The sequence below is a fragment of the Dipteris shenzhenensis genome, chromosome 30 (genome assembly GCF_047967505.1).
Source record: "Dipteris shenzhenensis isolate YYH24624 ecotype China chromosome 30, Dip_SZ_1.0, whole genome shotgun sequence".
Lineage (NCBI taxonomy): Eukaryota > Viridiplantae > Streptophyta > Polypodiopsida > Gleicheniales > Dipteridaceae > Dipteris > Dipteris shenzhenensis.
In genome coordinates this window covers 48,997,662-49,025,308 of record NC_141625.1, presented here as the reverse complement: position 1 = coordinate 49,025,308, position 27,647 = coordinate 48,997,662, and the positions used below count along the sequence as shown (strand labels likewise).

Here is a 27,647-nt window from a genome sequence, read left to right as displayed (position 1 = left end):
AATATTGGCCTATTTTGTAGCATACATTGCTACATATGGTGAATGCTACATGGCAAAATCAGAAAATGCCACACACATGGAAGAGAGGTCTTATTAAACTCCTTCCAAAAAAGCAAATTTGTGAGTCTTTGGCAGACTGGAGACCTATCACTCTTATGCCAGTCATTTACAAAGTCACTACCAAAATGATTGTTGATCGGCTAAAGGGGTTTTTACATGATGGGTTGCATCCTGCCCAATATGGCTTTGTCCCGCGTAGGCATATCACAGATAACATTGCTAATGCCTATGTTGGAATTGAATATGCCAAATACACGCAGCAGGATTTTTGTTATTGCAAGTTGATATTGCCAAAGCCTTTGATACTGTTCAGTGGGATTTTATTTCATCGACTATGCATGCATTGCGATTTGGCACAAAAATGCAGCAACTCATCACTTGGCTATATCAAGATAGTAAAGTTGCCTGCATACTTTCAGGGGATATTTCTCCATCCTGGACTCTTGGTTGTTCTGTTAGGCAAGGATGTCCCCTAAGTGCTTTACTTTTAGCCATAGCCACTCATCCAATGCTTCAATATCTAGACCACCTTTTGGACACTGACCAGTTGCACGGTTTGGAGATTCTTGGCAGTCATAGCATGATCCCTCAAGCATATGCTGATGATTCATTCTTTACTCCAAAGAATACTCGGGCTGATCTGTCCATGATTATGCAGGCTCTTTCTACATATGGATTGGCTGCTGGTCTTCGGGTAAATTTTCAGAAATCAAAATTGTTGCCGTTGCATGCACAGGAATGGCACAGCCTTCTGTGGCTTGGGGAAATTGTCCCCGCTTCTCAATTCATTCGACATCTCGGTTATCCTCTAGGTTGAGGACTCACCCGTTCCCAACAAACTGATTGGGTGCTAACAAAGTTGAGGGCAAAACTTGAATATTGGAGGCTTGCAACTTGGCCATTACATGTTCGTTTGCGAATTACACAATCCATTTTGATAGCATACATACAATTTTATCTGCCTCTCACTATGTTCACTAAGGCAGACTTGGTTTCCTTTATGTCAGCTATCATGGAAATTTTCTGGTGTTCAAAAAATGGCAAGAAAAGTCTCAGATTACTCTCTATGCATCGTCTCTGTTCTCCAAAGATGCACGGGGGTCTGAACATTCTCAATATTCAAATGCATTTACTTGCTCACAGAGGGAAAATGATGATACAATTTATGCAAGGAGATCAGCCTTGGGCTTTCATGATCTGCTCTCTCTTATTACATATTCATACCTCTGCCTTTGGGCATTGGCAGCCTACTCAGTGGGATTTCTTATTTGGCTCTCTATCCAAGGCAAGATCAGAGGCTGCCCTTTTGTCTCTCGCTTGCTTCTTGATTGGAAACATATCTTATCCCACTTGGAATGGCATGGCAAAGATTCTCTGTCGGGAAACTATTTGAGGGCTGAGAATATTTTTTGGTCTAAAGTATTCCACCCTCCTTTGGCCATACAAGAACCCAGACGTTCTTATTTTCTCTCCTTCAAAGGCATTTCATCTGTGGCGGATGTATTTCAGGATGATGGCACAATTTTATCCTTTTCTATGGCTGCTAGCAAATACGGCTTGGGAGCTCATTACCGTCCTTTATGTCATAGGATTTCAGCAATGCTTCAACCGTACTTGCCGGTACCTCGTTTGGAACTTCAGAATAGGCTTGAGGATTGGATTTTACACTCTTCTTCCTCATGTTTGGCATATGGATCGCCCCAATGAAGTGGTCGAGAAAAAGGCTGCGTCACCTTTGGCATTACAAAGTCCCTCTTCGGCAACAGCTTTTCCTTTGGTGAGTTCTCCTTGGCATTTTTCCATCTAGCCAATTACTCGCACACAGACATATTGCTCCGGCTGTTTGTCACAGATGCCAGCACTCTACTGAATCTGTGCTTCACATTTTTTGGTTCTGTCCACATACTTGTGATTTTATCGCTCTCATCCGACAGAGGCTTCGAGCGAGATTTCCTACTGTTACTTTTGGCAGATTTTTCTGGTTGTTTGGTTTTCATCCAGCGAGACAGGGTTTTGATTTATTTTTTCTATGGGTGCGCTACTGGACACTATGGACTTTATGGATGGATAGAAATCATAGTCTTTGGTGATCCACTATTTTCATCCTTTCTTTTTTTCAAACGATCTCTGCAGCAATCATTCTACGATTGTGCTCAGACTCGTTTGATTGATCAGGATGTGTATACAGCTTATACTGAGATCTTTAGTTGAGTAGTAGTTACTTCATTTTTGAAGTAACTATGAATGTAATTATTTTACAGCAATAAAAGATTTCTTCTCACCAAAAAAAAAAAAAGTGTGTGCGCGTGTGTGTACATAATAAACTTTTTTTTTTTTTGGGTGAACTTTTGAGACTTTATATTACAAAGCAAGTATCCCAAAACGGGATGTGCCAAAGTACGTAATAAACCATTACAAGGGCATGTAGAATATGTTACTCTTAACTTGGCTTAATTTGTCTTGACAAATGTGGATGAGGAGGCTGCTTTAACCTATTCCCCTCTTTCCACGACTCCTAAAATCAGCAAGAGTCACTCAGCAAAACGCCTTTGAAGCAGTAAGAAACAACGCTCAGCACAGTAAGATTCGCCACCCAGACCAGCAACAATGAGTAAAAGAGGCGCAATGGAGTGGAAGGGGGCCGACGAGAGGGGGGGATGGGGATGGGGATGGGGATGGGGATGATGACGCGCGAGTGGAGAGCAGCAGCTCCTCGTCGAATAACCCATGACTCAGATTCCAAAACTCGCAATTTAGTGACTGTGCAAGCTCACTTGTTAGGAGTTCAAAACAAAGGCATTAGCATTTGCCCTACAATGACTGTGACTGTGCTTTCACACCTGAAAGTATTTGCAAATGCACCTTCTTCATGTGCCAAGTAGGCTCCTCAAGCAATTGGTAATGCTCAAGATTCTATGTCTGCATATGCTTCGGGTTTTACGAGTGCAGTATTTACCACTATTTCGTTTCTGCTATGCCTACTATACCAACCAGCATTCTTGGGAAGTGTAAGAGACAGCGCCCTGGTAGAAAGGCAGAGGTGGATGATGTAGTGGGACATTTTTTTTACATTGCCTTCAATCAAGCCTATATTCCTTATTTTGTGGATTTGTGGATATGATAAGGGCTATTGCAGCTTTTGGTCCCCCTTAGATGCCTTCATCTTTTAAGGTGAGGACCAGGATTTTTGAAGGGGAGAAGCAGAGCATAGAGGGGCCTTTGAGGCTTATCAAAGAGGAATGGAACGCATTTGGTACTACTTTGATGGGTGATGGGTGGAGTGATACATGCAGCCATTCAGTGGGAAATTTTATAGACTATTTGAACCATTTCAACTCTAACTTTACCAGTGTATTATAGGTGAAGCCCCTTTTCCAATGACTAGCAATCTAAATTTCGATGTGGTTGTATTATGACAAGGACTTACACCCCACCTCCCAAACAAAAACCTCAGCTAGATCCCTCACAATACCTACAGGCACTTGCTATAAGACTCTTAATCATTCAATAAGACCATGACATTAGAGACTAAGCCTCATACCATTAGGCCATATCTTTGAAGAGGGATTCCTTTGTTGTAACACATGGAACAAGATATTTGGCAACATAAGTCTAGGAGCATGAAGTTTTGCATTTTCTATGGTTTATTCATACTATATGCCCCCACCTCCCCCCTCCTCAACACTTTTTCATGATTTTGGTAAGGTTGAATGTATATTGGGAAGGATTAACTCAACTACATAGCTTCCTAGGGTCCATGCACCCATTTTCCCATAAAAGACAATCTTCATGTGGTAGAGGGACGCCCCCCCCCCTCAGGCCCCCTGAGACAAGTCCCCAGAATTGGAGACCAGGTCCCACATTGTTAGGCCAAATATTGAAGCCAAGAATACAGGAGTTCTGTCATTAGCATGCATATAGCATACCTTCTACCAGAGGATTGAGCAAGATCCTTTGATCCTTAGTTGATTGCACCCCTTTCATGGAAATTGTGTAGTTTCCTCGCAATAGTACTAACTCAAGCCCTGTCATCTTAGGGGCAGTTGGCATGTTTTTGTATTACATGGGAATCTATGGGAGAGCAACCTTCAGCTTGCTAGAGACTTGGTCCTAAGGTGTTTCACATGAGTTACAAGAAGTGGGGCCCATATGCTCCACAAATTGGTTAATAAACTATCGCTTATGGGTGACCAAAACTCTTAGCACATTCCTACTGGCAAGGCTAGCAATTGGTGTGTCTCCAACTGGTCCGTGTTCTTCAGTTTGGCACCATCCCCAAAGCCAACATGCAAGCAGAGATTTTAAATAACAGTTCATTCATCCTTTAATTGCATTATCCATGTTACTGCAGTAATTATAAGGCCCAGGAAAAATAACTTTTCTAGTGCCACTTGATAGCTTTCTGCTGCAAAACTGACAGAATGTAGCGAGAGAGTTGCAAAAGCAATTTCACAGACTTAATTTTCTTTAAAAATTAAAAGGCACCGGAAGATGCAACGTTGCTACTGTAGGAGGCTATATATATTGTCCACAAAATCATTGTTTGCATGTTGCCTTGGGGCATGTTCTTTCGTATCCAAGAGCTACCACAAGGAATTGAAAAACATCACTTCCGATTTTTCCTATACCACAACTCCGAATCATAGTTACCAGAAAACGTTGTTTCCCCTTCCAGAACGGGGGAGATGCCGTTCCATGATGGAAGCGGAACCCAGAACGCAGTCCACATTACTGAAGCGTGGACCGATTCTGAAACGCTGGGAAAACAAGTTCCTGAAACTCGTTCCCGTGCAGGGCTTGGCGTTCCCATGCAAATTTTGGTGATGTGTCATGTGAGGTGGCATTCCCGTTCCCCCATAAACATTCCCCCATCCTGAAACATTTCCGTTCTGGCATCAGACCTCCCGGAACGTTCCCATTCCCTGGTAACTACATTCCCTCCGAATACACTACAAAGGTGTTATTAAATCAGATTTTCCTTGGGGTGTCAAAGTTTGAAGACAGATTCCATTATCCAGTTGAACGAAATTCTAACAGAAAGGGCTCAAAACAGAAAGCACTACAAACTGCTCTCATTTTTCAAATCTATCCAGCATGAATATCTTTTTGCAGTATCACCTTTTGTTTCCATGGCAATCGATAACAAACTGCTCCCTTCAGATTATTTGGTTACTCTTCTTTCAAATTCAAGGGAATTCAAGATTGCAATTTCATACCACGGTTTAGACCTAGATGAATTGTTAGGAACATGGATAAGTATTGATTCGCCTGATTATGAACATAGAAAGAAAATCACTTGCTTGTGACTTTCAGCCTATGCTTCAAAGTATAAGCAGTACATCACAAAATCGGTCAGACAAAAGAATTGCATAGTACACAGGAACACAAGTAGAGGATGTGCAACTATGAAACAAACCATGGTCAGAGCAAAAGAAGCCTTGTTTACACCTAGAGCAAGCCGTCCTGTCTATATCTGAACCAGTCTTTGCAATGGGAGTTACAGATAGCTTTTTTGTAGAATCTTTGTAAATTGGTTCTGGCTTTTCGGTTGTGTGCTTCCCTTTTGCACACCTGAAACAGAACACAGATAGACAGTTATTAACACATCCACAGCAAACTCATTCTTGTACCTCGGTCCTCACACCAGATCACAATTTCAACATAGAAAAGAAAGCAGAGATGAAACAACCTCTGAAACACATACAGGAGTAGACATTTAGTACTATTATTTATTGAAGATATAATATTGAACATTTAAACATATAAAATCCTTGTTAAAATATTTCTAACAATAGAAGTAAAACGTATTGCATCCCCAAAAGGTACATGTGTGTCCTGTACAATGTGAATTAAGTACCAAAAATGAGCTACTCGTCACAAGATCCAAGAAAAAAAAGGGAGGTGATCTGTAGTGCCATCGCATGTCTGCCTCCCTAAATTGGAAGAAAATGCCACCATCCCAGACCCTGCAAGATCTCTTTGATCCTGTCTCAAAACATGCCAAAACACATCCTATCCAAGGAAACTCCATCCGACAGTGAAAATCTTGTGACAGTAGCATCATGTTAAGACCTCAACTCCATCACACATAGTACTAAGTAGGGACTAGCTATTATAGCATCCTGACTAATCACATACACATAGAAATCCATTTATACAAAAGCCTTTGTACTAATCTGCTCAAAGAACTCTGGGATCAAGGGCAGATGCATCACTGATCCACTCATAGAACTCTAGGGATCAAGGGCAGATAACATCATGAACAAGGGCCTCAAAGGCAAAGCTCAGGCAAAACTGTGAAGCTTATATTAGTCCATCAAAAAAAAATGAAAAGACGCGAGAAATCTTAGAGAACATAATTTGATAGGGCAATGTGTATATGTACACGTCTCTCTCTCTCTCTCTCTCTCTCTCTCTCTCTCTCTCTCTCTCCCTCTCTGTGTCTCAGCCACCCCCTGCCAGTCCTCAGCCACCCCTCAGCTACCCCCTCCACCAGCTCTCAGTTACCCCTGCCGGCCACTAACCAGCTCTCAGAGCTGGCTCCAGCCTGTGCGCCTCCAAAGGACCTGCGCCAGGGGCCAGGGCTCCAAGGCCCCCCGCAATCTGCAACAGGGCCCCATAAAAAGTGAGTTCGGCCTGATGGAAATCCAGTATTTAGGTTACACCATCAGCACCAATGGCATTCGTTGGATCTTGAAAAAACTATTACAAGCTGGGCAGTCCCCACGACGGCCTAGGAGATCCGATCTTTCGTAGGGCTTTGCCAGGCCTACAATTCACATATGCCCAGATTCTCCACCACCTCAGCCCCCTTAACTGACTTATTACAAGAGGTGAAGAATCGCCGGCAAAAGATATCCGTATCCGGAGCAGCTTTGCAGGCCTTCCATGACCTACAACGGTTGGCCACAACAGTTCCAATAATGAAAATTGCATCATGGGATGATCCATTCTTGGTCATCACTGATGCCAACAATGTAGCCATCGGAGCAGTCTTACAACAAAAGAAAGACCCGTGGCATACTACAGCAGAAAGCTTAACCCTGCCGAAAAGAATTACTCAATCTACAACAGAATATTATCCAAGCATTAAAACAATTGGAAGTCAAGATAGACCCCCAAGCCTTAAAGTGGTTGTAGACAGCTCCTTGGAGCGATCAGCAATCCCAATGGAGTCAGATCTTCCAGCAGTTCGAGGGCATGATTGAGTATGTCCCTGGCAAGAATAACCCTGTCACTGACGCTCTCACCAGCAAAGCCTCCATTCAGACCATACAAAAGGCCACTGTACTAGAGAGGACCTTGAATCTATGAAAACACAGTACAGGAACTCCGCAGAGTTTGGCACTTAATATCACTTTGCCTTGACTCTTGTGCTTGACCATTATTTAATTCAAGATGGATGGTTATTCTATAAGCAAAGACAAGCGGCAGGCTCTACTCCATGATGCCCTCACAAGTGGACATCAAGGCATCAATAGTACATTGGAGAAGCTAGAGTGATATTTTTACAAGCCTAAAATGCAAAAGGATGTATATAGCTATGTGCAGAGATGCCAAATCTGCCAAAAGGTAAAAGTGCCCCATCAGAAGGTGGCAAGATTGCTTCAATCCTTACCGATCCCCGAAGGCCCTTTCCAGGACATCACAATGGATTTTGTGGGACCCCTTCCCGCATCTGCAGGTACGCGAAATATGCAATGTCTAACCATTGTTGATCGTTTTTGTAAATTTTGTCTGCTAATTCCGTGCAAGCAGACAACCCGTGCAGAAGATGTGGCCCGCTTATTTATCAGGTATTGGTACCTGATTGGAGGATTGCCATGGACCATTACCACAGACAAAGATTCCAAATTTACCTCACATCTATGGGGGGCTCTGTTCGAAAACTTTGGCACCAAGCTCCAGATGTCCAGCGCTTTTCATCCGCAAACTGACCGGCAATCAAAGGTATACAATCAATTGCCTTTTAATGTACTAAGATCATATTGTCACGATGCACAGCCCAAGTGGGAGCACTACCTTCCATTTCTTGCAAGCCATATTGAAAGATACCTATTCTTCAAGTATTGAGCGTACCCCGTATGAAGCCACTTTCGACAAGAGGTTCTCTTCACTCCTCACTAGGATGATATCAACGTCCCTCAAGGCCACAGAATCCATCACGAAGTCTGTTAAAGAACGCCTCGCCAAAGCACAAGCAACGTACACGCGCCAAGCCAACAAGTCCCGACGAGATGTCAATTATAAAGAGGGTGATTGGGATTATCAAGCAAAGACTAAAACGGGTGGGCAAGCGATGCCCAAAGTTATCCTTCAGAATCTTCTCGGACCATTCCCCATCATTAAGAAGATCAACGATGTCTCTATGAAGCTGCAATTACCAGAAGTTGGACTATGCATAATGTCTTTCACATGGCATAATTGAAGCCATATATTGGGCAAGCACTCAGTGATGTCTCTGATGAGCAGCAGCCCGAGGTGATCGACGAGGCAGAAGTCATTGAGTCGGAGCAGATTCTCCTCCACAAATGGAAGCATGGGTCAAGACGCTAGATCCGCGAATTCTACACGAAGTTTCAAGATGGAGGAACTCATGAAGCGGTGTGGCCAAACGAAAGTTTCTTCTAGGAGTTCCCACAAATATCGGCAGTGAAATCAGCCTTAACAACGTAAAGGGTGGTAGGATCCACTTAATTACAGCATACACAGTAAATTGACAAATAATTATGCACCATAGATTAAAGCATAAGGGAGCTAGAGCGCTCCTACTCAGATACAAGGACACCGATTGGCCCCAAACGTTGGCACCCCTTGCGGTATTTATTTAACATTCATTTGAAGCCAAGCGGCTAATTACAAAGGTCTCTAGAAAGCAAACCAACGCCCGTAGACTCCCCATCCAGCCTACCCTGTAATTCCTTGCTCAACTCTAGATGGTGAAATGGCATCCAATTACTAGACAACCCTATGTCCTCAACCGACCAAAGCATGCAACAGAGACCCCAAAAGCATCCACTATCTGTGTCACACCTGCAATAGCACAACCAAGTGCCCAACCAACCAGACACAGCTGAACAACTGCAGCCAAGCCCTCAATAGCCAAACTCTGGTGCAATCAATCAACAAAGCACTTCCAAACACGTTGCCTCAATCTATAGCCACTCTGGCCACTGCCCAACAGCATAAATCAACCTTTCTTCGCAAGAAAAGAAACCCAAACGCAATAACTAGCCAGCAACCAATCCGGGACCGACAAAAGCAGGCAAAAAGCAAGCCTCCTCCTACCTAGAATCCTCAGAAGCTAGGTCACCGGGGCTGAAAAACCCTAGATCCTGCACAGGAAAGCTGATTCTACTCTGGCACAGCCCCAAAAGCAGCTTAGAAGAGGACATCCACGCTTGGAAAGTTTCCAAAATCAGCAGCAACACCCAGAAGCTCCCCAGAATTAAATCGCAAGTTCCCTGCAGAGCCTGGACAGCCTAGACAACAAATCGCAATCTCCAACAGTAGCCTGGACAGGTCGCAATCACCTGGAACAGCTCGGAAGGTCTAGAAATCAAATCGCAATCCATAGCAGGCTACCTGGCAGGAATTGCAATTTGAAGCAGGCTCCTCGATCAGGTGCGATTTCTCCTGGCAGCCCTAGAATCCACTAGAACTGGCCCTGGCTGATGGCGATTTCCCCTGGCAAGATCTGGATCCTCTTGGCATCACCTGGCAGCTCCAACAGGGCACGACTGAAGATCTGCCTCTTCTGAAGGTAAACTTCAAAAGTCAAATTCAGTTCGGACATATGGAGGGCCTTGAGCTTGCCTGCAATATCATAATCTTCCTCCTTCCAGAATTCTTTCTTGAAGACCTCTTCAAATTCAATCCATGTGGAGGACTTCGGTCGGAAATCCTTCCACCAAAGTAAGGCCTTCCTTGATAAATACCATGCCGCAAGTTGCATCTTCTTCTCATCAGGATAAGGGTGAAACTGGAAGTGCACTTGCCACTTGTGCAACCAAGTGTCAACCACTTCCTTGGTCCTGGGATTTTGATCTCCGGGATAGGGATCTAGTGTAATATTTGGACCCAACATTGAAGCCAAAGCATCAACATGTGTGAGCGCTTGAACAGTTCTGGTCAAAAGCGTGATAGAAGCCTAAATCCCTTGGAGTTGCTGCGTTAACCCCGTTTGATTCAAATTAATCAGTTCGAACTTTGCGTCGAGAGCTGTGGTGAATTCACTGAAGCTAGTCTCTGTAATCAAGTCATCATAGAGACCCTGGTCGTCCCCTCCATGGTAATCCATATAGTGATCACCCTCTGTAAGCCCGGGTTATACTGAATCAGCCATGAAGAGATCGGTAGCAAAGGGAGGGTTGAAGTTGAAGTTAGAGGAAAGAACAGACTTAGGAAAGAGGAGGCAGCAGTCAAGATCAAGACTAGGAGCAGGCAGTGAACGAAATACTGCCACGAAATTGCGCCAAGAGGAGGCTAGGTGGCGAAAAGGGGAAGTAGTTGATCCTTCTGGGGCTGATTCTAGCCTCCTGTCCCCAAAAACAAGGCTCTCTACTCTTTTTGGAATCCTGTGCTAAAATTCACAATTTTTAATTGCACCACTCTTTTGGCCCCCTGTTGCACACTTTGGCCCTAGGAATTAATTGCCTAGTAACTGGGTGCACATTCACAATTCCCAAGGGCCCACTAGGGAATTTTAATTTCCCAAGTCTCGCACACATGGCTGGACCCTCGCGCCCCAAAGGCTCAAGGCAGTCACACGCAAATTACGGGAGTCGCAAATCAAAAGTCCCATAACGTCTTCGTGATAGGCGGACTACTTGGAGGCCATGCAATTACCGTCAAGTTAAGAAAAAGGGAATGTCACATGCATCCCTGCACTTGGGTGCAAGGTGACAACTGGCTTCATCGACAAAGTGCAAATAGTTCCTATGATAGGATATTTTGTCATATGCCATGACCCCATTGTGAGCCCTTGTCCAAGGACAATCAGGCATAAGCTACATAGGTCAGTCTCTCAGCCTTAGGTCAACTCAGAAATCAAGTCCTCATTCACTAGTACCCACTCGAGAACAGTAGGTTAGTGTTTCTATCTTACGGTTCTAGATAGGTCTAGGTCTCAGCCTAGGTTAGGAGCCCTGAAGGGCCCCCACAAGGGCTGGACCAAGTGAGCTCCCCATCAAGTGAGAATGGGCTGGGGAAGGGTTGCCTTTATAGGCTGCCCTGTGCCCCTCCCTGGACAGCAAAGGGCTTGGGAAGTGAGCCCAACCAGCCAGCCAACCAGCCGACTGGCTGGTCGGCCAGTTTCAGGATGGTTGCCTCACTCCCTACCAACCACACAGCACCCTATATAAAGGAGGGGGCTGCTGCCTTCATTTCTCATCCAGCTCCCCAGCAAAAGCCTTCAGTTCTCCAGCCCGGTGCAGCCCTCAGCCCTTCCAGAAGTCCCCTACAAGACAGCAATCAGTTCGACAGTCCCTAAGAGTGATCCAGGAAGGTATCCACGCAGCACCGTAACCTGGCTCGGGGTTGAGGTTTGGGTTCCTGTTTCAGCAGCTTTTTTTTATACAGTTTGAAGCTCTTTCTCAGTAATTTTACAGCTCTCTTTAGTTCCATCTTTCTCAGCTTTCATATAGATCTCTCAAGCTCCATAGCTCAGATTTCCGTCTTCCCTTCATCTCTCACTCATGCAGCTCCGTTGCATGCCTGGGGACAGCACAAGCCTCTTCAATAGCCTTGCACAGTGGTCCACATCTTCCGTATGGGCAGCGTGGTCTTGGTTGAGATTTGGGTTGCTTTGTGGGTCAGCTCTCCGTATCGAAGGGTCATCCTCAGAGTTGTCTCCCCAGCTCTTTGAAGGAGTGTCTATTGTATTCTTTTGCAGTTCTTCAAGATATAAAGTAAATTCTTCCCCATTTGGGGAGGGGGGCCCTTAGTGGGTACAGGGACGCAATCTGGTGTAACTCTACTCTCTCTCTCTCTCTATCTCTTATGGTGCATACGCATACGCCTCACACGAAGGTTTAAAGAAAGTCGTGCTGTGCATTACACAATCATTCACCGTTGCATGTTACATATAATGTCTTAGGTATCTAAGATCTTAAACCTGAGACTACCTCAACTGTATCAAAGGCACCTCATATCCTAACCATGCCAAAGATTAGGAACATGACTATAGTTAACCTAACCACCATAACAATAGCCTCATTATGCCCATACATAGACATAACGTTCTCCCTCCCTTCTTCAGAGAAGGGTTGAGACAACCTCTAGGAATTTGGGCTAAGAGAATCAATACTTTCCCGAATACTATCCGCCTCCGAGCAATCTGTCCACTTAACTTCAGCTGTAGAACAACCCTCTTCCTAAGCTTTATCAATGGATACATAAATGGTTAAATCCTCTAGTCGTAAAAGTTCATCCTCATAGACTGAACCAACTTCTCTTTCAGTCTGCTAACATGAAAGACTGGGTGTAAGCGCCATTAGGTAATCGCAACTCGTAAGCCACTTCTTTTATCCTTTCAAGGCATTCAAGTAAACCCACTGACCCTCTAACCCAAGGTGATGACTACTAATTAGCATAAAACTATGCTGTATCCTAAGCACTTTTTATGCTTTCCCTTGCAAAATGCAACATCTCTAATTCATGTTGTGCAACAGCACCAACCTTGACATTGTACAAGCCACCCAACCATGGAGCTCTAGGCTGGTATCCATCCCATTGTAAAAGATAAAGTTCATATCTGTCTACCCTCAACCAACAAAGAGCTGTCCCAACAAAGCAAAACAAAACACCCAACCAATTCTTGAAAGCTCCACAAGATTTCGTAGACTAGAAGCAGCATGCACAAGTTCTAATCCTGGTGTGAAATTGCAGCACATAACTAGAATTTCACATCCTTAAACTGCAAAAAACAAAGAAAGAAATTGCAATCCTCAAGCACGTACAAGAAACATGCATACAATTCAAAGCAAGTATATGGATACGCTATGATACCAAATGAAACAACACTTACAAGTTCGGCACAACTAATCTAGGGGAATGACTCACTCCTCTATCCACAAGCTACCTAGAAACACCAACGGGGACACACATAACGTAGGTTAGCACGTCGCCACCCGACAATAGATCCTCACAAGGGTCACCCTCGAGCTAGAAGTCGAGAAACACCAATAGGGACACACATGATGTAGGTTAGCGCGTCACCACAAGCTACCTACACACATGGATAGGTTAGTGCATCACCACCCAATGATAGATCCTCCCAAGGATCACCCTCGAGCTAGAAGTCAAGAAAACCCCATACCATTGATCTTCCAGGTAAGATTGCATGTCCCATACCACGCAGCCCACATCTGCGTACACATGTCGTCAGGGAATGAGCCAAGGCCCACGCTTATGTAGGCATAGGGTGTCTTAGGTGTCAAACAATAGTAACTATACCCAAAGGTACATCATGTCCTAACGGTTCTAAGGTTATGTTACATGACCCTAGGTCACCCTCGAGCTAGAGGTCAGGAAAAACCCTGGACCAGTGATCTCCCAAGTAAGAAGACGTGTCCCAAATAACATAGCCCACATCTACGCACAGATGTCATTGGAGAATCATTGATTTGAACCAGCTCCATTTTAGTTGGGCATTTCACATGGCCACAATCCCAAGAATGCCCCAAATAAGCCAAGGCTCATAATTATATGGCGCACGTGTCTTAGGACAAGGTACGTCATGTACTATCTATCCCAACAAGATACTCTTAGGAAATGGAGTCAATTTGAGTGACTTTTAGTGTGTTCTAGAGTAGTACTATACTACTTTATATCCTAGAGTGCCACGTGTCACTATGGGACTTATCCCATATACATTTGACACTTAGAGTGTGTGTGCCTATCCTATAAAGGCATTGTACTTTCTCATATCAAATTATTAAGCCTCAAGCCTTTCTTGATCATGTAAGTACTTTGCTTGGTTGTACATTTCTTTCTAGTATTATCTCATTTCCATTATGTTTGCCTAGTCTTGCTTTTCTACTTTCCTTTCCATTCCATGTCTTGCATCTTCATATGGTATCAAAGCTAGGCTATCTTCCAAGAGGTTGAGGTAAGAGATTGAGGACATTGAAGCCTCTCTCCCTCATTCCCCTTGGAGGAATGCCTTCTCCAATTCCATCTTGAGCTCAATCTTCTCTTCCACCCTGAGCCTCACCATTGGATAGCTTCACCACCAAGAGATCGTCACATCAGCTCATGCCATTCAGCTCGCCATTCAGCTTGTGGTTCAGCCCGCAGCAAGCAGCAAACAGTCCACTACTTCTACTTGCCTCTCTGCCCGCAAACAGCCCGCCATTTCTGCCCGCTTCTGCTCGCCTCTCTGCCCGGAAATAGCCCACCATCTTGCTGCTCTTCTGCTCGCCTCTCTGCCCGCCATCCTGCTGCTCTTATGCTTGCCTCTCTGCTCACGTAATGCTGCTGCCCACGCTACTCCAAACATAGCGTTGCTTCCCACATTGCGCTGCTGCCCACACTCTTCTACAGTTCCATTGTACCCGCCATCTGCTCTTTCTCTTCTACAGCTTCATGGGTTCGATTTCCACCAACTCTCTCCTTGTTGACAAATTCAAGGGGGACGGATTCCCAACATGGCAAACAAAAGTTCAACTTCTTCTCATGAAGAAAAATGTTTGGGATGCCATCGAAGATGATGAAGCGCTTGAAGCATCAACGGAGCCTCAAATATGCAAGATTTGGAAGCAACACAATTCAAGGGCCATCGCGATCATCGGGCTTTGCCTAGATGATTCATTGATCCATCATATCGACTTCAAGTCCAAGGCTAAGGAGATTTGGGTACGCCTTGAGAATATATTTGGTAACAAGATCACCAACTCCAAGGTTTTTTTGAAAATGCAATTTTGGAAGTTGAAAATGGAAGAGTCTGATACCTTGAGTGCACATATAGCAAAAATTCAGTCTTTAGTTCAACAACTCTCCAACTTGAAGTGTTGCCTAGATGACAAGGACAAAATGGCTGTCCTCATGACAAGTATGGAAGGGATTTCTCGCTTTGAGAATGCCCTTGAAGTACTTTGCATTGCATCGACTACATTCAAAGATATGGTGTCTCTTCTGCTTGAAAAGGATCACCGCAACAAAGAATCTCCATTCTACTCATCGGATACTACACAGGCTCTTGCCTCCACCAACAAATGGACCTAGGCCATCGACTCCACCAGCAGGAGGAAAGACATTCAAGCCGTTTAAGTGCACTTATTGCAACAAGCTTGGTCATACTGAGGACAAGTGCTACTAGAAGCTTGCTCAACAACAATCGAAGGATCATGCCAATTAGGTGGCATCCGCCCTAGTGATGATGCAGACGAAGATGACCATCCGACACAAGATCATGCTCTTACTATTTGTCTCCAACATCTAGAGGATGACGGAGATCATGATTTTTCTTTCTAAGCATGATATATTTGGGTACTCTGCCCTGGGGGTGTTTCCCAAAAATGAATGCAATAAATCATGTGTGTGTAGTCAATAAAGGTACTCTGCCTTGGACAGTCCTCCTAAAATGATGTATTTCTTTTCTATTTTTGGTGTGTGGCTCCATGTTCCTCATAAGTCTTTGGAGCCAGGAGGGGATGTACTGTGAGAGCCATGTGTTTTTTGCTTTGATAGGTCTATTTGTTGGTGCATTGGTCTCCTAGACCTCTGAGTTGATCATGCATCCATGCATGATGAGCCTCTGAGCCATGCTAGATGAGATTTCTATGTTATGCTCACTAGCCTCTGAGCCATGCTCACTTGCCTCTAAGATTGTGTGAGAGCCATGTCTAGTTCTATACCAACATGCACAGTTTTGATGACTGTCATGTTCTGTTCTTGGTTCCATCCCAGTAGTCCCTCACCTTTCCTCCATGGAGGGGTGTTAGAAAATGGAGTCAATTTGAGTGACTTTTAGTGTGTTCTAGAGTAGTACTATACTACTTTATATCCTAGAGTGCCACGTGTCACTATGGAACTTATCCCATATATATTTGACACTTAGAGTGTGTGTGCCTATCCTATAAAGACATTGTACTTTCTCATATCAAATCATCAAGCCTCAAGCCTTTCTTGATCATGTAAGTACTTTGCTTGGTTGTACAGTTCTTTCTAGCATTATCTCATTTCCATTATGTTTTCCTAGTCTTGCTTTTCTACTTTCCTTTCCATTCCATGTCTTGCATCTTCAGATACTATAGGCAGTGAGCTAGGATCACATAACGCAAGGTGCATAGCAGCCAATTGTTCCCCTAAAAATTTACAAATAGTTGCGTCTGTGCATTCATTTAATGGGTTTTTCTATGCTTTAAATGGTGATACACACTATATTTTGTATAATTAACAACATCTTTAACAAAAGAAAGAATGCACAGCAAATTATTAGGCAAGAGAATTCCTAGCTATGAAAACACAACAACAAAAATGTAGTAAGATCTTGACTCTTGACAAACAAGCTATGCCATAACTTTATTTTCTTTGGGAATTATGTGCTGCACATCTAGTTATTTTGGTGGTAATGCCATCTGTCTCAATGTTAAATCTATGCTTCAAAGTACAGTTAATAAGAAAATTGCATCCTCTTACAAGAGTGAGTCATCCCTAATTTTCATAATGCATAAAAGTGTTTACCCTGGAAGGTCTAAAAATAAGCTGAAGTCATGGCTACGCTGTTTGCAGCAACTCCATTCTTTTCCACCATCATGAAACAACGGCTGCATCAACAAATTGAACCCTACGCTCAGTGTCAAAATTTTATTTTTATCAACGAAACCAATGCACAATGTTAATTTGCTGCCTTTTTCGCAGTCATCCATTTGAACAAACATGTGAACCCAAGATGAATAGGAACAAAGGGGATGTCACCAAGATGTAAATACTCCAAAGAAAAAGATTTAAATGACCAATTATTTGATCATGATTAAATGTTCTCAATATATTTAATTGTGTTCAAAGAGAAATATTTATTGGTCAAAGAATTGACTTCAGTCAAAGAACCTAACTTCGGTTAGGAAGACTTGGTTTAATTAACCAAGATGTGCCAACTTCAGTTGGAGAGACTCGGCATTAATTAAAGTTCTTTGATGAATAATCAAGCCTTTAATTATTTATCGAGAGGGGTTAATCTCGGTAGACCCAAGAATCTGTTTATATATATTTGTTATGTGCGCACATGTGTTCACTGGGGATGCCCACAATGACGAGAATTAGTCTAGAGATTATTTGCATGCAAAAGCGCTAACCATTAATGGGTACCATGGTTGTGCGCTTTAGTTGTTTATTGCAAGTATCAAGTGGGGTTGAAGGCCCAAGCGCTATGGAGCCTGACAAGCATCTAGTAGGACGTTAGCGTGACCAAGTGCTTCGAGGACTCCAAAAGTTGCCCTTTAGTGGCATGTACCTAGATTTTAGTTAGTTGAATTGACAAGTGGCATGTTGCCAAATGAATGAGCCTTGAGCTCTTTGTAAAACAATTCACATTTTGAATCTTGCAACAACAACAGCTCTACGCTGAATTCTGTAACAATTTTTCTCTCAAGTAATAAAGTCCTTCGGGACGGTCCAGCCCGACATGTTGTCCTGGGCCCTAGTGTGTTTGCAAGGAGAGAGAGAGAGAGAGCTTTTTTTACAGTAATGAGAAAGGTTGCACCGGCTCAATGCCAATCTTTCCGTGTGCCTCAAACGGCAATCTGATAACTCCTACCGCCAAACCACACATCAGCTTCTCTCAAGTGAAGCACAGCTGAAAATTCACCTGTCTTTTTCCTCCTAACAAACACAAATGCTCTTGCTGCAAATGAAGGAGAGGAAGGAAAGAGATGAAGCGGAGAGGACGAGGAGATGGGGCAAGGGGGGATGGAGAAGGCAGGGGGAAGGAGGCAGAGAAGGGAGGCGGGAAAGGAAAAGGCAGGGGGGCAGCATGGAGAGGCAGGGTGGAGAAAGCAGCGGGGGGGGGTCGGGAAAGGAGGCACAAAGAGGATGGAAAGGAGGCGGAGGGGGAGGAGGCGCAGAGGGGGTGGGGAGGAGGCAGAGGAGGTGGAGGGGGCGGAGATGGAGGCAGGGGCGGAGACGGAGGTGGAGACGAGGAGGGAGGTGAAGACGGGATGGAGGCAGAGTGGCAGTGAAGTGGAGGCGAGGAGGGAGAAGGAGGTGGAGTCGGGGAGGGAAGGCAGGATGCACGCGGGGGAGAAGGCGGAGAGGAGGCGGAGGCGAGGGATGGCAGATGGGCGGAGAGGAGGCGGAGAGGAGCGGGGGCAAAGGCGGAGGCAGAAGGGCGGAGAGGAGGCAGCGGTGAGGCAGAGGCAGAGAGAAGGCGGAGGCGGAGGCGGAAGCGCGGAGGGAGAAGGCGGGCAGGGCGGGCAGCGGGAGCAGCCAGGGAGCGGGCATCTATTGAGCACATATGCTGCACACATGACTGCCTGTTTGGCAAACCTTTGCCCTTCAGAATGCATCTGCCTATTTCCATGAGGGACCTATTCTTCTTCTCAGCCACACCACTTTGCTGAGGTAAGTAGGTATTGTGCATTGATGCGTAATGCCTCTCTCTGCCAAGAAATTGTGAAACTCCGTAGACATATACTCCCCCCCTTGATCTGTAGAGAGAGTGCCCACCTTCTTCAATGTATGATTCTCAGCTTGAGAAATGTAATGTCTGAATTTTTTAAATACCTCCGACTTCTCTCTCAGTGCATAAACCCACCTGGACACGAGAGTAGTCATCAATGAAGGTAAGAAAACAAAAACATCCTCCAAGGGATGGGGTCTTCATGGGACCGCGCACATCACTGTGGATGAACCGTAATTTGCGAGTAGCTCTAACAGATCCATTCTTGGGGAATGTGGCCCGTTGCATCTTACCCAAAACACACCCGTCCTCAAACATGACGAGTAAGTCTCTCTCCGAAGCAATATGTTTACTTGCACCTCTATCAAAGTACCATACATTGGTCTCTTCCACAGAAAGGCATGCATCATAGATAGAAGGATTGTAACTACACATCCCTATAAATACCCATTCCTCATCATAAGCATCAGGAGTATGTGTGAGGTTGGCCGAATCCTTCTCGTCTCCACTAACCGCAATAGTGTCATGTATTGCCATAGCTGCATTTTTCTTCTTCTTCTTCCCAATCCGCTTGCGGCATTCATTAATATAATCGCCTGGCTTCCTACAATAGTTGCATCTTCCTTTGTTTTTGGTCTTGTCACCCTCCTTTGCATCTTTCCCAGATGGCTGGCCTGCATCTTTTCGAGGCTTGCTTCCCCCCTGATATGCAGCCTTACCTTTGCTTTCTAGCTTGCAATAAATGCTTGATCACCTACACGCATCATGGACCTGTTATGCTTTGACTGCTCCTCCTATAGGAGGACAGATACAAGCTAATGGCATTCAGATTTCCTTTCATCAAGAGCCTGGTAGTTCTGGCAACACTCTGATACATGTCAGGTATGGCCTACAACACAGTAGAAACAGAGATGCATCTGAAATAGTTTGACCCACGGCTACCAATTGCTCTTAAGATCCTTAGCTTTCGTGAGGTATTCATCCATGGAGTCTTCCTCATGCATGGGTAAAGAGTCCAGTTGCCTCTTCAAGTATGCCACACGGGCTTCATTCCGCACTTGATACAAACTTGCCAAGCTGCCCCAAGCATCTTTTGCTGTCTTGCATGACCTGATATGGGCACTTATACCCCTCATGACTGACAATGCAATCAGAGTATGAACATTTGCAACCCGGCCATTCCAACAGGCCTGTTCTGTAGTGGGAACTCTAGAAACCTCAGTAACTTGTGAGGAATCCACCTCTGAACCAGCTTTAGGTGAAGTGGATGATGAATCAGGACGCAATTCTGTGCCGTCCACAATACCCCACAGGCCCTTGGCCACCAGCACATGACACATCATATAGGACCAAAGAAGAGAGTTGGTGCCATCCAACTTGTCCTCAGCGGAAAGCATCCCCAAAACATCCTTTTCTGCCATTGCACCAAATGTGCCCAAATCTCTGTCCCTGGTCACTAAAAGTACCTGAAAAACAATCCCCAAGGCACAAGGGCCATTTCCAAATACAATGGGAGGAAAACCCCAAATTTGGCAAAGGAAATTGCACCCAAAATAAAGGGGAAAGAGTCTCAGACTCTTACCAGGCAAACCTCAGCAAATGTGAGCAGAAAATGCACCCAAAATCAGCCAATTTTAGCACGAACCCCAAATTAGAGGTGGAATGCAATGCCCAAATCTCTGACTGAAAATCCCCAAATGTGGAGGTACAACGCAGCAACCAAAAAACAATTTTTTTCTCTGAGAATGGCAACTGAGATAGCAGCCTATTCAGAGAAGAAAAATAGTAGGCTAGTAGCTAGGGCTCCCTCCAAATGTGGCGAAACTACCTCTGAATAGAGGTGCCAGAAACAACAGTAAACGTTCCTGATCTCTCCTGTTTCAAGGTGGCGAGCAGCAAGCTATGACCTATCCTGGATACATGGCTTCAGCAGCAAGCAAGTGGCAAAGCAGGAGATTCCGGCCCAGATGTAGGAGGGATAACCCCAAAAGAGCTGCACGGTCAGGTATGTAGAGGAGGAATAGAAGCCAATAGTAAAGGAAAGCCTGAAGAGGCTGCTTCTCAGCAAACTTGAATGAACCATCCAGGAAGAACACGCCGCTCAATGAGCGTGAACTGAGATTGTCCAACCAGGCAGAACTGAACTGATAGCAAGAAAACGTGCAGCTTTGCTTCAAGATGACGATGGCCAAATGCAATCTCCCCCTCCCGAACGTGACGACGTCTTGAAGTGAGTCTTTCCTCCAAATGAAGACATCTGAGACTCTGAAAGATGAGACACAGCTTCAATTTTGAGCACACAAGTTCCCTGGAGAGTAAGCCAAGGAGGATGCAGCAAGCTGAACTGAATGCGACATGAGTTTATGAGCGCAGTAGCAAGATAGGATCAAAGAGCTGTGCTCTGATAGCACTTGTTGGAGCAAGAATCAGAGACAGATGTGCAGAACACACAAAGAGAAGGAATACGAAGTGGATAGTGTGACGTGACAAAAGGTGTCGACATCAATACATATACAAGTACGATGAGATAGAGTTGTCCTAACTAACCACACCCTATAGGTCACACACTGTCTACTAAGCATACATGTGCCTGGGGGCGTCCACTAGCTGGAGTAAAAAGTCCCCCAGCCCTACACCTAGTCTATCACCCGACACTCCCATAGCATATATGCTAACAGGAAGCTCATGGAGTGGGAGAATATAGACAAAGATTCAACATATCTTGCTATAGGAAAGGCATTAAACAATAGTTCACCACTTCTTGTACTCTGTCGCAGAATGGAATGGCGGATAAGAAGAGCAACCATCTCATAGATTGCAGCTAGAAGTATACTAAAAGACATGGGTATGCCAAATGTGTTTTGGGCCGAGGCAGACTACAATTGCTCAAGTTATCAGCAAGTCTCCCACCATAGCAGTGAGGGACATGACACTAGGCAAGCTTGCTCAGGCAAGAATGGTAATGTGTTGCATCTGAAGAGTTTTTGCATGTATATGCTATGCTCATGTACCAGAGAAGCTGAGACAGAGGCTGGATGATAAGGCAAGCAAATGCAATCTTGATTGGTTACCATAAGCAGATTGCCCTTTGAAAAAGAATCTCTGGCTTGCTTTCCGTCGCAACAGTCTGCCAAATTCCCTGACTTTGTCAGTCAAACATATGTGGCAGCCCATAGTAAGAAAGTCTCTCATCATCACATAGTTTAAGAAATGCAAAAAGTCCACAGTTCAAGAAATGCAAAAAGTCCACCAACCAACTTTGTACTACAACACAAAGTGGCCTTAGCTGGTCACATCGTTCAAGAAATGCAAAAAGTCCTGCTCCAAGTAAAAGATCAAAGTAACAAAGCACAAGAGCAGCGTATAGCCAATGACGCAGATGTCATCTAGAGTTCAATGAAGGTGACATGATACAATTATTCATATCTCCACATTGATATACTCTGTGTTCCCAAAGCTGCGGCCACGATATTGCAATAAAATTCACTCCAAGTGGTGAAGATATTCCAAATCCAGATGTTTATGTTCCTAAAATCAGCGACAGCATGAGACAACATTGGCTTATCATTTAGTTTCTGGTTCACTGGCATGATCTTGATGACTTCAGCATTACTTGGCAAACTGATGAGGACATGCAACAGTCTCCCAACATTTGCAACAGTATTTCCAGCACGAAATGTGATCTACCCTACACCTATTCACCATGACCTTCGTCCCAGTGGGAGGAGATGTTGCGATCCACGACATATTCCTTCCTAAAAACCTTCTATTAATGCTTGAAAGACTTCATACAAAACAGCAGCCCCGAAGGTGCTGAGTATGGAAAAAAACCGGAAAAGGCTGAAAGAAAAACCGACCTGTTCCAGAGAAACCCAGCTCACTGCCTAGGGGATCTCTGGTACTGGGGCTAACAGCCAGGTGGGGGTACTATACAACCAGCGAATCCCATTCCTTCCTAAACCTTTAGACTTATGGTTGCATGGATGGAGACTTGTGAAAAGATATGCCTTTAAATGGGAGAATTCTCAAGCTATGGAAAAGATTCTCTCTTTCATCAAGAGAACACTCCTATTTATAAGAATGTAAGAGGTCCAACTTCTCATAAAGGATCACACCCTTCACAAAGGGTACACACCTCTTCACACACATATCTATTTGGGCACACGCACTTTCAAGTGTGACTCTTCACTTTCTATAGTCTTTATATAAGAGATACTCCATTCTATAGCTCATACAATTTAGGCACTTTAACATCAAAACAGATTGTGCTCTCTACTATCAGTATAGTCTCTTTCTGCTCTTGAGCTCACTAAGGATTATAGATCGATAGTATTTCTTACACCTTGGTACTTTGCCAAACCCCGAAAAGATAGTTATCAAAGTGTAATGCACATCAAAAATTCCACAAAAGGCATGAAATAGGTCAAGCTACCATTCGACACATGAATTAACACCAGCCTCTCCAATGAAGCATTCATGCTCATAGAGTTATAATAACACAAAGAATACACATAAGATCACATTCTCCTCATTAGCATCTTCCCCTGAAGACAATGACAAAGAAAACTATCTTCAAACGTACAAGAGATGCCTGTCAAAACTTTAACACAGATATACGAATAGCTCAAACATATGTAAATAAAAGATCTATCCTAAGTGGTGAATTCACAGCTATTTCACCGTAGTCTCTCAAGGTTTTCTCTCATACTTCAAACTGCACTCCTCATATAAACAACAGTCTCAGCATATAGAATTACATCCTACCACAAACAAATTAGATGATGTACTTACAGGCTTTAATTGTCGAAGACAAAGCACATCCGCAAACGACCCCAACATATCAAGCGTAAAGCAAGGAAATATAAAATAATCAGCCCTCTCTCTCTCTCTCTCTCTCTCTCTCTCTCTCTCTCTCTCTCTCTCACACACACACACACTCACACACACACAATGCAAAACAGATATAAAAGTAGAGGTGTGTGGGCTGCAAACAGAAATGCTTTTCCTCAGCACTATAACACAGAAATTAAGGGATCTTGCCATACCAGTTTGGAGATTCGAGTACCTGCTCTTTAAGGCAACAGCACTAACTCTGAAAATTGGTGACACAAGGGGCTGTGTGCCCTATTGCCCTCCATAGGGTGAGAAGGAGGTGAGAATCAGACAAGAATTTATTTCTAGATATATATATAAAGGGGAAGAATGTAGTGGAGATCATAGACAACATGGCTAAAGGGGATGAAGCCAAGAAGAAAGAAGAGAGCCTCAAGAAAGAGAGAGGAGAAACCAAAACAGCTCAGCTTGATGATCTGAACAAATGGAGCGACGGCAGCGGCTTTCAAGCTGATAGCATGGCAGTACAAAAGGTAATCACCACAGCATCTATCTCAGTATCTCCAACCTCTGCAGATTTTACCTCAGCCTCACCACCGATGTCACCATCTTCAGGGGTGATATCCCACGCTCCCCCATAGTATACGTCTTTTCTGTGTCATCTTCTCCTCAGCCAGCCACCATTCCCATCCACAGCTGGACTCCCCTTGCTAGCCCCCCGTGAATCCCCTCATCATACCATACCTCTTGCCGCTGTGTCCACATCCACCCTCACACAGTTCATTCAGCCATCCCCCACCAATCAGCCACCACTCATACCACATCTCTAAAGGAACACGCAATCCCATCTGATGCATGGGAGTCTCTCATGCTGGAGGTCCACCTCCTGCATACACATGAAATGGAACTGAGCCGCTTCGCATATCTTTTTCCCACAGGAGCAGACTCGCACCATACAGGAGCAGGCTCGCATCATATAGAGTCTAGGACAAGATATATCCCAACTTCGAAAAAGATGGTGGCCTTAGCAACGGCAGCCCTGAGCAGTGTACCAGCCGTGGAGGTCCAAATGGCCACCATGCAATCGGCTATCGCATAATCATCCAGATGGCGCATAAGGAGGGACCCCAACCAAGAGCAGCCCCTCGCTATTTGCTTCAAGGACACATAGGCTCGTCTTACAGCACTGCTCATCGAACGGCCCTATGGGATCATCCAGAAATATCAAAGGATCAGGATCTCACATCCCTGCATGTGGAGGAGAGGTGTACCTTGACATTGCAGCGGGACATGGCCTACAAGGAGGGGAAGTGGGAAGACACCACCATACACAACCCTAAACCCAGACCACATGGATTTTTCGAGCCACGGGGAGCTTCTCCTTGTTGGGGACCTCAACGCAAGGACGGGTACATGTAATGTATCACTTTTGGATTTTCGTGATCATTCTGTTTTACTACTAGATATTGATCTCAATGAAGCAAGCATGTCCCGAATTTCTGCAGATAGGCGGGCCCAGCCACATCATATGGACATGCATTCTTGAATATGGGCAGGATACATGATCTTGTCATATATAATGGTCTAGATCATGGCCTTCTTCCCCACAAACTATAAATAAAACAGGAAAATAGAGCAGCAAAGGAAATTCCAAAATATACTCAGTTTAGGTCAACACAAAAGTGCCTGAGCTACTTCAGGGTGAACGAACAAACATCCAGCAAGGTGCTGGGCAAAAATACAGTCAAGCAGGACTATGCAAACTGAAGGGTGATGGAAGTAGAAGTGCAACAGCAAGAACATGGAAGTTGAACTGAATATGTATTGAAATGTATTGAAAATGAAAGTACAAATACCCTAAGATTAGGGTTAGAGCTAATAGTCCTAAAGTCCTAGTGTCCTATTAGCCATACGTTGACTAAGTGGACTTGATGAATTAAAATGACTAGAAACAACTACTACTAGCCTACTGTAAGAAATCCTAGATTTACTATATTTAGAAATGTGCTAAGGAACAGAAAGGAAACTGAAATAGCAGAGAACAAGGAATAATTGTATTGCTTGAGTGTCTGTAGTGTAGCTGTAGTGTGTCATCCATACAATTGGGCCTCTCTTATATAGAGAGTGAAGAGTCACACATGAAAAGGTGTGTACTCCAAAGTGTATGTGCATGAAGAGGTGTGTACCCCTTGTGAAGGGTGTGACCCTTGATGAGAGGGTACATTACAATAGGAGTGTCTCTTCAATAGAATGTCTCTTGTGAAGGGTTGTGCCTCATAGGAAGTGTCCCGTCGAAAGGGCATACCCTTCCACAAGTGTCCATTCATCAAACCATCCATAAGTCTAGATATAGAGAAAGGAATACGTCACAGATCGTGACATCCCCTCCCACTCAAAATAAGACCCTGGTGGAGATAATGAACTGATGTAGAAAATATCACAGTAAATTCTGAAAATACTGCTGTAAAATGTCAGGGTATTGCTGTAAGTCTTCATCAGATTGCCAAGTAGCGTCGGAGTCATCTAGATCTCGCCAAAGAACAAGGAATTCCGTGATAAGTCGATGTCGAGTCTCTCGTTGTCGATGGTCCAGAATACGCGCAGGAATAAGGAGAACATAATCGTCTTCGATTTTTGAGACATAATCACCTGTAGGAGGAACTGCTTCATCGCCTAGAATATACGTCTTTAGCCAAGAAATATGAAATGTCGGATGGATTTTACCCCATGATGGTGGTAATTCCAATTTGTAACTTAAAGGTGAATTTTTCTTGACGATCCGGAAAGGTCCATAGTATCTTGGTCGCAACTTAGGAAACACATACTTAACCGTCTTATAGCGATGTGGGGCTACAAATATTAGCACCATGTCACCAGTGTTAAATTCTAGGTGACGCCTATGTTTGTTGGCAGACCGTTGATACCGCTCTTGCGCTTTTTGCATATGATCCCTGACTTGAAGTCTCTTGCATTTCTTGAACCAGTTGATCAGCTAGGGCCACTCGATGTTGAAGTACAAAATTCGTTGGTACAATCGGAGTGTGTCCATAAGCTGCTTGGAATGGATCATGCTGATGGCACTATGGAAAGAGTTATTATAAGCAAACTCAAGGAGTGGTAGATACTCTTCCCAAGCTGCTAGGCGTGACTGAATATAATGTCGAAGCATTTCTTCTAGAACTTGGTTGACTCTTTCAGTCTGTCCATCTGATTCTGGGTGGTAGGCTGAACTAAACAGTAGAGTTGTACCCAAAGATTCGAACAGTGAAATCCAAAAGTGACTGGTAAACTTAGGATCTTTGTCGGATATGATATTCTTGGGCAATCCATGGTGTCGGAAGATGTGTTGTATGAAGAGTTTGGCGATGTCCGGAGCCTGTGCACTTTCAGTTGGAACTGGAAGAGGCTGAAGAAGTCCTGTTGGAAGTCGTCGGCTTGCTTTCATTTGTTGACAAGATAAGCAAGATGTAACCATTTTGATGACGTCGCTTTTCATCTGAGGCCAGTAGTATGTTGCACTGAGTAACCTATAAGTCTTGTTGATGCCTGGATGGGCAGCATAAGGAACTACATGATGCTCTTTTAACAAAAGACGTCGAACATCCTTATCATGTGGTACACAGACGCGATCTTGATAATACAGAAGGTCGTCCGTATAAGAATAGGATAAGAAAATCTTATGTTCGGAAGTCGAAGGTTGATCTTTTGAAAAAACTTGTACTACTGTGCCGAAGTCTTTATCATTGAAATACTTCCCTTTGAATGAATTCGAAACATCCACAAATAATGTAGAGATTACCATAGCTGATGCTAGAGTTAACCTGCTGAGAGCATCTGCAACTACATTGCGTAGTCCTGGAATGTACTGAATGGTCATGTGAAAGTTGGCCAGAAACTCAACCCAGCGTGCTTGTCGAGCATTCATGACTGGCTGAGTAAAGATATACTTTAGAGAGTGATGGTCTGTCTTGACCACCAAGTCGGCTCCCATGAGATAATGTTTCCAAGAGCGATAAGCATGTACAACAGCAAGAAACTCCTTATCATAAACCGGGTATCGGGTTTGGATATTAGAATGTTTATGGCTGTCAAAAGCAATAACTCTGCCTTCTTGCATCAAGACTGCTCCTGTAGC

General features: G+C 44.2%; 1 protein-coding gene across 1 annotated transcript in view; it reads right to left on the bottom strand.

Annotated features, from left to right (window-relative positions):
* The window catches only part of PBS2 (cysteine and histidine-rich domain-containing protein RAR1), a 71,962-nt gene that overhangs the window by 27,714 nt on the left and 16,601 nt on the right, over window positions 1-27,647 (bottom strand). The window contains exons 2-3 of the mRNA XM_087401807.1: window positions 16,747-16,829; window positions 5,477-5,631 (exon numbers count right to left, since the gene is read on the bottom strand). Of these exons, the coding sequence (XP_087257933.1) occupies window positions 5,477-5,631; window positions 16,747-16,829 (238 nt within the window). The remainder of the gene's footprint in view (window positions 1-5,476; window positions 5,632-16,746; window positions 16,830-27,647) is intronic.